The following is a 12,441-nucleotide window of genomic DNA, read 5'->3' as shown; positions in this document are numbered from 1 at the left end:
TCTTCACACATACTTTTAATTTAAAATATCATTATACTATTTAAATTTATATTCCGACAATGAATAAAAAGTAAACTCAATCTAGGTTATTAAAACTTTTGAAGAGAGAATGTTGATGAGTCTTTTGGTGATAAAAGATTAAAATTTGGTGGTTGGGATTGATTGTAATTTGAATGGAGAGAAACGATTGCACAAACCCTAATTGCTCGATTTCCGACAATTGGTGGGGTTGGCAGGGCTAGGGTTTGAGTAGGGGTAAATCCATAAATTTTTGTTAAGGTGGACCAAAATAAAAACTAATTACACATTAATATTTCTATTAGGGTGGGCCAAAATTTAGAAATTGTATGTATTAATATTTTTTTTTTTTAAATTTGATGGTAGGCCATGGCCCGTCCTCAATTAGTACTGCATCCGTCTCTGGATTTGAGATGTTTTAGTGAGTGATGATCGGAGAATATAATAGTGGTGGTGTGGGGTCACAACAATAGCAGAATTGAAAACAGAATATTAAGTTGAATTTCAAAATGGTATTTTAAAAATTTATAAGTGTAAATTTGTCATTAAACCATTATTTAGGTGAGAATTATTTATTATTGTGTTATTTGATTTAATAATATCTTAACATAAGGTTTCTTTAGTTGTTTTAACTTTTAAGATACAAAAATTTAGATTTTAAAGCATGTGCCTGTGTTGGGATCGCCAGTAGAAAGTTGACATTCTAGAACATCATGTTGAAGACCGTTAATTATATATACTGTATTTGCTAATCTCAATAATCAAGATTGAAACCTGGATTTCAGTGTGAACATTATGCATCTAGCGTATTTGATGCTGCTCATTAATAAACATTGATGAAAAGCGAATAATATATATAAGATTTGAATAAACATCATGCAACTATTCCTTTCATATTATTCACTTCGATATTGTATAAGATTTGGAAAACGTATCACTTTAGTCCAATAAAATCTGAAAAAATCATTATAATCAGACTGTTGTAATTAAGGAATTATTAATTATGGACTATGCTAATGGTTTGAAACTTAAATGTCTATTGTCCCTTCATTTGTTGTTGTACTAGTATAGAATAAAAAATTAAGAATTTAGAAAACATTTTGATGAAAGGGACTATAATAACTATTTTTAAATCTTATTGTACCAACATGATATATTTTTTGAAACCTTAAAAGATGACAGATGTGATATGATATGAATAATGCTATATGTTCAACTATATAATAAAGACTCATGCAGTACTACATTTATTATTTTTGACAATTTAATATGTAAACTTATGGATTCAATGCACCGTATGAATATGGGGACATTTGATATCAACGTGATACAGGTTGTATAAACGAGATATTTTGTCACAATTTAATATATAATTTTTCATTTTTCAAATTATGATATAGTCAGAGAAATCATCACGTTTTTTTCTTGGGTGAGTGGGTCACGTTATTTGATTATTTGTTCAAGAAATCAACTTATTAATGTCTTTCTTGGCCAATATTAATTGTAAAGAGGAAACAACTTTTTTTTCCCACCCAAGGTTTGCCTTAATAACATTCCCACCCAAAAATTTTGAAAATACCACTTTTTTCATCTAAAGTTAATATTCTGTTACCAACCAAAGTCGATTCCGATGGCGAAAATTCTCTTCGTCACCACTACTTGAACATTGGTATACTTTCTACAAAACCCCTCTCGCTCTAGCACTTGATTTCTCATTGATTGTCGACTACCGCCAATATAAGGTTTTTTGTTCTTAGCTGATTTCGACAGCGAATATTCAATCGGTCACCACCATTCGATCCACCAGCCTTTACTCTATAGAATCCCTCTTACCCTGACTCCTGATAACTCGCCGAGCGCCGATTAAAAAAGTAAAGTGTTTTTTGGGTATTAACGGAATATAAACTTTAGGTGGGAAAGTGATATTTTGAAACTTTTTGAATGAAAAATGTCATTAAGGTAAACCTTGGGTGGGAAAAATACTAAATTATAATTATACTTAAGAATAATGCCATGTACATCTCAAGTTTGCGTCTCAAATGGTAAGCAATCTGAACAATATAATCACATAAGTTTTGGAGCATAAATTGGAATATATAATATTATTCTATAATTAATTTGTTGTGAGGTCTTATGTTTCTAATTGTAACAATTGATCATCAAGTCTTGAAGGATCCATCTTCAATACGATTTAACTGCACGTGCTCAACATGAGCTAGAGTACTATAGGGACGGATCTAGATCCCAGAATCTTAAACGTAGGGGACAAAATAAAGGCCAGAAAATTGAGAAGCCAAAAACATATAATTTTAATAGTTATATTTTTGAAAATAAATTATAAAAATAAAACTTTCTGTGAGCCATGCAGGCCATGGAGATTCGGTTCTTTCTTAATACGCCACTGTGTGTTAAATCTTCAATTTATTAATTATAATCTCACTTCACATTATAAACGGTAATACAGTACTACTTTATAAAGGGATCATCAGAAAAAGGTTTCCATGCAGTATAAAGATCTTTGCATTGTAATGTTTGGCAAAGAGCTCCCCTCTTCAGTTCTTTGATTACTTTTCTTCTTGAATTAAACCAAAAGAAGAAAAGAAGAAAAGAGGCTCAAAATTTTGGAGGGTTGAGAGCTTCAGCAATGGATAGAGGTGATATTTACAGAGTGGGAAGTAGTTTACGTGAAGGAGGAAGTAAATCCTTCTGGAGAAGCGGCAACACCACGGACGTGTTTTCGAGGTCTTCAAGAGGTGAAGACGATGAAGAGGCATTAAAATGGGCTGCAATAGAGAGATTGCCGACTTTTGATCGTCTGAGAAAAGGAATATTGACAACTGGAGGAAGTGGTCCTGGTGAAATTGATATACACAATCTTGGACTTCATGAAAAACGGCAGCTGATTGATAGGTTGGTGAAGATTGCTGAAACTGATAACGAGCAGTTCCTCTTGAAGCTCAAGAAACGCATCGATAGGTAAGAATTTTCTCCTTATTATTAATTATTCCTTTTTCTTTACAAAGAATAGTTCTAATAATTCTGGTTGTTCTGAGATTTTAGTATTGATTTTCTTTGTGCCATAATTTTTGTTATCAGAGTTGGAATTGAGCTTCCGAAAATTGAGGTTCGGTTCGAGCATGTGAACGTGGAGGGAGACACTTATGTGGGAAGTAGAGCTTTGCCTTCATTCATTAACTTCTTTCATAACATAATTGAGGTAAAAGCTTAGAGATCATTTGAATCATTAATATTGTAAAATTATTTATGTACCTTTTTTCTGCTAAAGTTTCGACTAACGTGTTACTTTATTTGTGACTATGGTTTGAAGGGTTTCTTGACTTCTGCCAATATTCTCAAAACTAGAAAGAAACATTTGCAAATTCTTCGGGATGTCAGTGGAATTATTAGGCCAGGAAGGTGAGTACTGAGAACAGAACTATGCAGATTTGGAATATTTGGGAATTCATTTCTCATTCAGTGCATTGGTTTGTTGCAGAATGACATTGCTTTTGGGTCCTCCGGCCTCTGGAAAGACAACCCTATTGTTAGCATTGGCGGGGAAGCTTGATTCCAGTCTGCAGGTGAATCTATGTGGTTAAAGCTTAAATTTTTTTCTCGTGTTTATTGACTATTTTGGTTAATATTTCTAATTTAAGAAGTGAAATCTCTCGTGCAGAGTTCTGGGAGAGTGACATATAATGGCCATGAGATGCATGAGTTTGTATCCCAGAGAACTGCTGCTTATATTGGTCAACATGATGTCCATATAGGAGAAATGACTGTCAGGGAAACCTTGGCCTTCTCTGCAAGATGCCAAGGAGTCGGAACCCGTTACGGTTAGTTTCACGGATAGATTTATTCTTTACAACTTTAACTATGAATTTTAGAACGTAGTCTGATGATTTTCAAGTAGTTTTAGCATAACTGATAGATTACTCCTTTTGTGAAAATGAAGAGATGTTATCCGAGTTGTCAAGAAGAGAAAAAGCATCAAATATTAAGCCTGACCCTGATATTGATGTCTTCATGAAGCTGAGAAAAGCCGAAATTTGTTTCAGATACATATGGGTTTTTTGTTGGAAGTTCCTTCATGAAAATTGAGAATCGATTCATTCCTTTTATGTCAAATCATTTCCTGAATTATTCTTGATATTTTGTGCTTAATTAGTTGCACTCAAGGTTATTGAGTTTCTTATTTTTCTCGGTCAATTCTAATGTCACAGGCGGCAGCAACCGCAGGCGAAGAAGCCAGTATGATCACTGATTATATTCTAAAGGTAATTAACATAATGAATCATTATCACTCAAGAACAAGTAACATGATTTCAATAGTATAATTACTCTCCCTCTTAAATTTACAGATTTTAGGACTGGAAGTCTGTGCTGATACCTTGGTGGGTGATGAAATGGTTAGAGGTATCTCAGGAGGACAAAAGAAGCGGGTTACAACAGGTAACACTAAACTTTATTAATTCATTTAAATTGAATACATAGATAAGACTGTTCTTTCCATTTCAATTAAAGCATATAAACATTTTTGGTTCATTAATCTTAGGCGAAATGCTTGTTGGACCGGCGAATGCACTGTTCATGGATGAGATATCTACTGGTTTGGACAGTTCAACAACTTTCCAAATTGTGAATTGTATCAGGCAAAGCATTCACATCCTTGATTGTACCGCTCTGATCTCTCTCCTCCAGCCAGCACCGGAGACTTACGATCTCTTCGATGACATTATCCTTCTATCTGAAGGTCAAATTGTCTACCAGGGTCCTCGAGAACAAGTCCTAGAGTTTTTTGAATCCATGGGGTTCAAATGTCCTGAAAGGAAAGGCGTGGCTGACTTCTTGCAAGAAGTATGCGCTAATGGAGGTCTTTTAGCGCTTTTGTTTCCTTTATTTATGTACAATTGGACATGTAAAGCTCATATTGAATCTTCATTAATATTGAAATGTTGCAGGTAACGTCAGGGAAAGATCAGCAGCAGTATTGGACAAGTAAAGATGAGCCTTACAGGTTTATAACAGTAAAGGAATTCTCTGATGCATTTCAATCATTCCATGTGGGTCGGAAACTTGGTGATGAGCTTGCAACTCCATTTGATAAGAGGAAGAGCCACCCTGCAGCTTTGACTACAAAAACATATGGTGTCAGCAAGAAGGAATTGTTAAAAGCTTGCTTCTCTAGAGAATTTTTGCTGATGAAGAGGAACTCATTTGTTTACTACTTCAAGCTTGGCCAAGTGGGTATTACTATTTGATATTTTATTTTAGTCTTTCATTTATGTGATAATAATTAATGCCGATTTTTCCCCTGCATCTAGCTTTCGGTAATGGCATTTGTTGCTATGACATTGTTCTTCCGAACCAAGATGCACAGAGATACTGATATAGATGGAATAATTTACACTGGTGCCCTTTACTTCGCGGCTATGATGATTATGTTCAATGGAATGTCAGAGATTTCCATGACCATAGTAAAGCTTCCTGTTTTCTACAAGCAAAGAGATCTCCGATTCTATCCTTCATGGGCGTATGCTCTTCCAACATGGATCCTCAAGATACCAGTTTCATTTGTAGAGGCTGGTGTTTGGGTATTTTTAACCTATTATGTAACAGGATTTGATCCTAACGTTGGAAGGTAAGAAAATAAAGAAATAAAAAATTTCACTGGGAAATAGCGAAGTTTTTGTTCTACATATTTATTCTATAAATTCAACTGTTTTAATTAAAAGGTGTTCTACTTGTTGCAGGTTTGCCAAGCAATTCTTCTTGCTCGTAATTCTAAATCAAATGGCTTCTGGATTGTTCCGACTCATTGCAGCAGCAGGCAGGACCATGGTCATTGCCAATACATACGGTTCATTTGTATTGCTGCTGCTTGTTGCATTGGGTGGCTTCATGATATCGCGAAGTAAGAGAAGTACACATTTATATTTGAAAGATGTTAAATCTTTCTCAAATCTTAATGTAACATTTCCTTTTTATTGTTTGATAACGCAGATGATGTTAAGGACTGGTGGATATGGGCTTATTGGTGTTCACCTTTGATGTATGCGCAGAGCGCACTAGTTGTGAATGAGTTTCTTGGACATGGTTGGAAAAAGGTAATGTCGAGAATGTCTTGTGGGCATTTGTGTATTTTTCATCTGATAATCTTCGGATTCCTGAAATTTTTCTATATTGAAGATTGTGCCAATATATTCAACGGAACCACGGGGAGTTGCAGTTATGAAGTCTCGAGGGTTCTTCCCATATTCATATTGGTATTGGATAGGAGCAGGGGCTTTAGTTGGTTTTACACTACTATTCAATTTCGGCTACACTTTGGCTCTAACTTTTCTCAACCGTGAGTATCTTTACTATCTTCACTTTTATTCCTTCTGAAAAGATAGAGACTCTGTTCTAAATTGTGCAAAATACGCGCAGCATTCGGTAAGCCTCAGGCTGTTTTACCGGAGGAATCTCAAAGTAATGAACATGATAACAGAAGTGGAGGAGCCATTCAGTTATCAACCGATGCAAGTAGTTCTAGTCACAGACCTCACTCAGGTGATTAAGCTCATTAATAATGTTTCTGTATTTATGTATGTCATATTTCTTACTAGGACTTAGATAAATTATAAATGACATATCAATCACAGGGGCAGCTGCACAGCCAAGTCATCAAAAGAAAAAAGGAATGGTTCTTCCATTTGAACCACATTCCATTACATTCGATGAAATTTCATACTCGGTTGACATGCCAAAGGTAATCTTAAGTTTTTCTAAATTTCCATATATCCAAATGTTGCGACGGTACTTATTTGGTTACAATGCAATTTAGTCCAGACTTGATGGCTATATGTTTCGATGAAACTATGCAGGAAATGAAACTTGAAGGTGTTATTGAAGACAAACTGAGGCTTCTGAATGGTTTGAGTGGTGCTTTCAGGCCAGGTGTTCTTACTGCTTTGATGGGTGTTAGTGGTGCTGGTAAAACCACTCTGATGGATGTATTGGCTGGTAGGAAAACTGGCGGATACATTGAGGGGACCATCACAATTTCTGGGTACCCAAAGAAGCAAGAGACATTTGCTCGTATTTCGGGATACTGTGAGCAAAATGATATCCACTCTCCTTATGTAACAGTATATGAATCTCTGGTCTACTCAGCGTGGCTTCGATTACCTCCTGAAGTTGATTCTGAAACTAGGAAGGTTAGTAAAGAAAACCTCTGTGTTCCAAGGTTCATTTTAATTTTTTCTCTTTGTTTCATTTAAAGATGAAACAAATTAAGCCAGCTAAGTCAGACTGAAGCAACTAAGTTTTATAAATTGTACTAACTCATATTTACCTGTGGTTTGCAGATGTTCATTGAGGAAGTCATGGAGCTAGTGGAATTAAATACATTGAGACAAGGACTAGTCGGTTTGCCTGGTATCGACGGCCTGTCAACTGAGCAGCGCAAGAGGCTTACCATTGCAGTTGAGCTTGTGGCAAACCCTTCAATCATATTTATGGATGAACCAACTTCAGGTCTAGACGCACGAGCTGCTGCCATTGTTATGAGAACAGTTAGGAACACAGTGGACACAGGAAGAACAGTGGTGTGCACCATTCATCAGCCAAGCATTGACATATTTGAAGCCTTTGATGAGGTGAGAAGTCATAATACTGGAGGTTCAGATTCTGTATCTGCAAGTATGATACTAATTTAAACACTGCATTGCAGCTTTTTCTACTGAAGCGGGGGGGACAAGCGATATATGCTGGGTCATTGGGTCGCCACTCTAGCCTCCTTATAAAGTATTTCGAGGTATGATATGATGAACATTCACAAATTACAAAGAATGAAAATTTAACTTCAGATTACATTATGAAACTTGCTAAGGCAAGTGCATTCCTATTCTGTAGGGAATTCAAGGAGTTCCTAAAATTAAAGATGGTTACAATCCAGCTACTTGGATGTTGGAAGTCACCACTGAATCACAAGAAATAGCTTTGGGGGTTGATTTTGCTGAGAATTTCAAAAACTCAGAACTGTATCAGTAAGTTCATGATAATAACCACTATACATCACGATTCTCCCAAAACATGACTGCTTTTCTACTGTTATTAGCTTAAATTTTAGCTAATTTTTGCGTCATTGTGTTTCAGGAGAAACAAAGCAATCATTGGAGATTTAAGCAGGCCCGTTGCGGGTACAAAGGACCTATATTTCCCCACTCAATACTCCCAATCCTTTTTCACCCAATGTATGGCTTGCTTATGGAAACAACGTTCGTCATACTGGCGGAACACATCATACACCGCCGTCAGACTTCTGTTCACCTCCTTCATAGCTTTGACATTTGGGACAATTTTCTGGGACATGGGCACCAAGACGTGAGTTACAAGTTACCACTAGAATATCAATACATTACATTCAAACATAATTCAGAGTTGTACAGTTTCTTCTGCCTTTCAATCTAAACATTTTAAATGATATATAGGAGTAAACGACAAGATCTGTTTAATGCAATGGGTTCCATGTATGGTGCTGTTCTCTTCCTTGGTGTCCAAAATGCCACAGCCGTGCAGCCAGTAGTGGCTGTTGAAAGGACAGTGTTTTACAGAGAAAAAGCAGCTGGAATGTATTCGCCAATGTCATATGCCTTTGCACAAGTAAATATTTTTCCCATGTTACATCCTTGATATTTAGTTATAAAACTCTTTGTGAATTTGACATTGGAATTTAACTTTTTGTTTTCTCTTCATCCAGGTTGCGGTTGAGATTCCTTATATCTTTGCTCAATGCGTAGTCTATGGCATTCTAGTCTATGCAATGATCCAATTTGATTGGGATGCTGGCAAATTCTTTTGGTATTTTTTCCACATCTTCGTATCTTTGATGTACTTCACCTTCTATGCTATGATGGCCGTAGCGATGACACCAAACCAACACATCGCTGCTGTGGTCGCCTTCTCCTTTTACTCGATATGGAACCTCTTTTCCGGATTTATCGTCCCAAGAACTGTAAGTGCCGGATTCCCGCCTTCATTCAAATGTTATCTTTCCTATCATACAATATTACATATCCAATTATCAATTAACTCCATTTCATTTCTCAACTTGTGTGATCACAGAGAATTCCTATTTGGTGGAGATGGTACTTTTGGGGATGCCCAATTTCTTGGACGTTATACGGGTTGGTTGCATCACAATTTGGAGATATAGAGGATAAACTTGACACTGGTGAAACAGTGAAGCAATTTTTGGATGATTTTTTTGGTTACAAGCATGATTTTCTTGGGGTAGTTGCAGTTGGTGTTATTCTCTTCACTGTGCTCTTTGCATTTGTCTTTGCTCTAGGGGTTAAGATTTTAAATTTCCAGAAGAGATAGAATATTTTGTCTTGTTATTCTCTTCACTATGCTGTTTACATTTATCTTTGCTCTAGGGATTAGAATATTAAATTTGTTTAATCGAAGAATTGTATGTTTCAATTTATTGATTAATTTAGTATGAGTTATAGGCTTTATATAAAGAAGATACAATTTAAGGAATCTCCTAATTATGTAAATTACAATATATAGACATAATCAGAAGATTACAGGATATCAAGAATATTATGAGTATCCTAAAACTGACAAAATAAGAAGATCCTGAAATATTCTGGAAATATTGCTGAAATCTCAACACCCCCTCTCAAGTTGGTGCGTAGATGTCACACATACCCAATTTGTCTAAAATTTATAAGAAAAATATACGTTTGAAGACAACCTTGGTAAGAATATCGGCCAATTGATCGTCTAATTGAATCTTAGGCCATTCAATAATCTTTTCATCCAACTTTTCTTTGATGAAAAATCTATCTACTTCAAAATGCTTTGTACGATTATGGTGAATTAGATTGTGACCAATGTCACATGCTGCTTTATTATTACAACATAACTAGATTGGTTGGTTAGATTGATAGCCCAAATCTTACAAGAGAAATCTTAGCAACGAAGTTTCACAAATCTCAAGTGTCATTCCCCAAAATTCTGCTTTAGCTCATGAGCATGCCACAACATTCTGTTTTTTGCTTCTCCAAGTGACTAGATGACCACCTACAAAAGTGAAATAACTAGAAGTAGATTGCCTATCATCCACTGTTCCAACCCAATCAGCATTAATATATGCATTCACATGTTGGTAGTCTGCATTTTTAGTACATAGGATTCCATTTCCAGGAGCATGTTTTAAATATCTCAAGATGCGCATAACTGCATTCATATGTTGTTCTCCAGGATTATGCATGAACCGATTGACTATACTCAATGCATAAGCAAGATTTGGCCTAGTGTGTAATAAGTACATCAATCTTCTCACAAGTTTATGGTATCTCCCTTTGTCAACTGATACTTGATCAGTTTCGACTCCTAATTTCAAACCTTTTTCAATTGGTGTATTAGTTGGTTGACATGTTAACATACCAGTTTCCTATAGCACATCCAAGGCATACTTTCTTTGTGATAGAAATATACCATTGTTAGATCAAGACACTTCAATTCCAAGAATATATTTCAAAAAACCTAGGTCTTTCATCTCAAATTCCTTTGACAAGTACTTTTGTAGAGCCTTCCTTTCTTCTGGATCATTTCCTGTAACCACCATATCATCCACATATACAATAAGTGTAGTAATCCTTCCTTGCTGTATTTTAAGAAACAATGTGTCATCTTGCTCTAATGGTAAAAATGTCATAGCTTTTGTGAACATCCCAAACCATGCCCTTAGAGATTGTTTCAACCCATATAAAGTTTTCTTTAACTTATATACCTTTTGGTTATGCTTTTTGGGTGAAATACACCCTGGTGGAGGATCCATAGAGATCTCTTTTGACAACTCTCCATGTAGGAAAACATTTTTTACATCGAATTGTTGTAAGGGTCAATCTAGGTTTGTAGCTAAGGATAATAAGACATGTACCGTGTTGATTTTAACTACGAGTGCAAATGTCCCTATATAGTTGATCCCATGGGTTTGGGTGTACCCTTTTTCTACTAGTCTAGCTTTAAATCTCTCAATTGTATCATTAGCTTTATACTTCACAGTGTAGACCCATCGACTTCCAAGTTGATGATCTACAAGTTCTCAAGTTTTATTCTTTTGTAACGATCTCATCTCTTCATTTATAGCAGCATTCCATTTTGGATCAGATAAGGCTTCCTGCACACTGTTAGGAATAAATACAGCAGATAATTGATTTACAAATGACATATTTGATTTTGACAGATGATGGTTAGACATATAATGACTCATGGGGTATTTCACCTTACTCAATAGTTCAGGTTCATATGTTAGTTTAGGAATCCCTTTAGTACTACGTGATGGTAACTGTGTCCTAATTGATTCATACTCAATTGGTTCAGACTCCAAATCAGGAACATTCTCAACAAGAGATGGTTGTGGCATATGAGATGGTTGTGGCCTATCAAGTTTGAGGGACTCGGACTGAGGTGAAGATTCTTTTGATGGATTTGGAATTACCTCCATATTTTCATCATCCATTGGATCTACTTGTCGATCAACATATGTCTATTTTGTTAGTCATAGTCTTTCATATCTTGAATAGCATAGTTAAGAGTCTGAATTTCTTCCTAATAGTACTCCCCTTGAAGTTCAAACTTTGAAGAGAAATACATCAATTCTTCATAGAAAACAACATCCATCGTCACAAATGTTTGTTGAGTCGAAGGTTGATAACATTGATACCCTTTTTTATGAACACCATAGCCAACGAAAACACATTTCAATGCACGAGGGGACAACTTGTTGTGTTGATGTTTATGGAGGTGAAAAAAATGACACATCCAAAAACATGAGGTAGTAAGTTCATGACCGTGGGAGCATTCACTATTTTACTAAGAGCTTGAAAAGGTGTCTGGAACTCAATAGAACTAGAGGGTACTCGATTAATTAGGTAGGATGCAAAAGTGAGTGCTTCTCCCCAAAAAGATAACGGCATGTGAGCTTCTATTAATGAGGCACGAACAACCTCCAATAATTGTCAATTTTCTGCTCAACAACACTGTAACACCACACTTGAGATATGTAGCCATTGTTTATGGTATGGCCTAAAGGGTTACTGAATTGCTCCTTAATGAGTTTGTATATTGTTCATGTTTTGGGTTTGGTTGAGTGTTTACCATGGAATGGATCAAGACTTGACAGATTTTGGAGTTGCAGCTTTCGCCAGGGCGAGGAAGAAGCTTCGCTGCGGCGACGTCGACTCTGAATTTGCAATGTTGATTCTGGCATGTTTCGCCGGGGCGACGGAAAGTTCTTCACCGCGGCGACGAGATGGCAGAAAAGTTTCTTAAGGTTTCTAGAGAATTCTCCATAGGGGTAAAATAACCTTTCTACCCTAATTAGCAGAAAAAGTGGGGAGTAAAATGTAAGAAAATTTCATGGAG

The 12,441-nt window shown here is 36.0% G+C and overlaps 1 protein-coding gene across 1 annotated transcript; it reads left to right on the top strand.

Annotated features, from left to right (window-relative positions):
* Window positions 1-2,483: 2,483 nt before the first annotated feature.
* Window positions 2,484-9,465, top strand: LOC116146240 (pleiotropic drug resistance protein 1-like). Its single transcript, XM_031431646.1, has 24 exons — window positions 2,484-2,994; window positions 3,115-3,235; window positions 3,347-3,435; window positions 3,515-3,599; window positions 3,695-3,854; window positions 3,974-4,059; window positions 4,242-4,295; window positions 4,380-4,470; window positions 4,574-4,875; window positions 4,980-5,261; window positions 5,343-5,659; window positions 5,772-5,932; window positions 6,022-6,125; window positions 6,208-6,367; window positions 6,448-6,570; window positions 6,663-6,769; window positions 6,885-7,217; window positions 7,368-7,658; window positions 7,733-7,816; window positions 7,915-8,048; window positions 8,158-8,385; window positions 8,493-8,664; window positions 8,762-9,016; window positions 9,127-9,465. The coding sequence occupies exons 1-24, from the start codon at window positions 2,663-2,665 to the stop codon at window positions 9,382-9,384; spliced, it is 4,329 nt and encodes a 1,442-aa protein (XP_031287506.1). The 5' UTR covers window positions 2,484-2,662; the 3' UTR covers window positions 9,385-9,465.
* The last annotated feature ends 2,976 nt before the right edge of the window (window positions 9,466-12,441 follow it).

The sequence above is a fragment of the Pistacia vera genome, unplaced genomic scaffold, assembly GCF_008641045.1.
Source record: "Pistacia vera cultivar Batoury unplaced genomic scaffold, PisVer_v2 Contig475, whole genome shotgun sequence".
Classification (NCBI taxonomy): Eukaryota; Viridiplantae; Streptophyta; class Magnoliopsida; order Sapindales; family Anacardiaceae; genus Pistacia; species Pistacia vera.
Note: the sequence above shows the minus strand (reverse complement) of the source record. Positions and strands in the feature narration are given on the sequence as shown.

Excerpts from the sequence above, each read along its gene's own strand:
- LOC116146240 (XM_031431646.1), top strand. The coding sequence starts at position 2,663 with ATGGATAGAGGTGATATTTACAGAGTGGGAAGTAGTTTACGTGAAGGA. Across the intron at positions 3,855-3,973 it reads AGGAGTCGGAACCCGTTACG|AGATGTTATCCGAGTTGTCA; the intron begins GTTAGTTTCACG and ends GTGAAAATGAAG. Across the intron at positions 5,933-6,021 it reads TGGCTTCATGATATCGCGAA|ATGATGTTAAGGACTGGTGG; the intron begins GTAAGAGAAGTA and ends TTGATAACGCAG.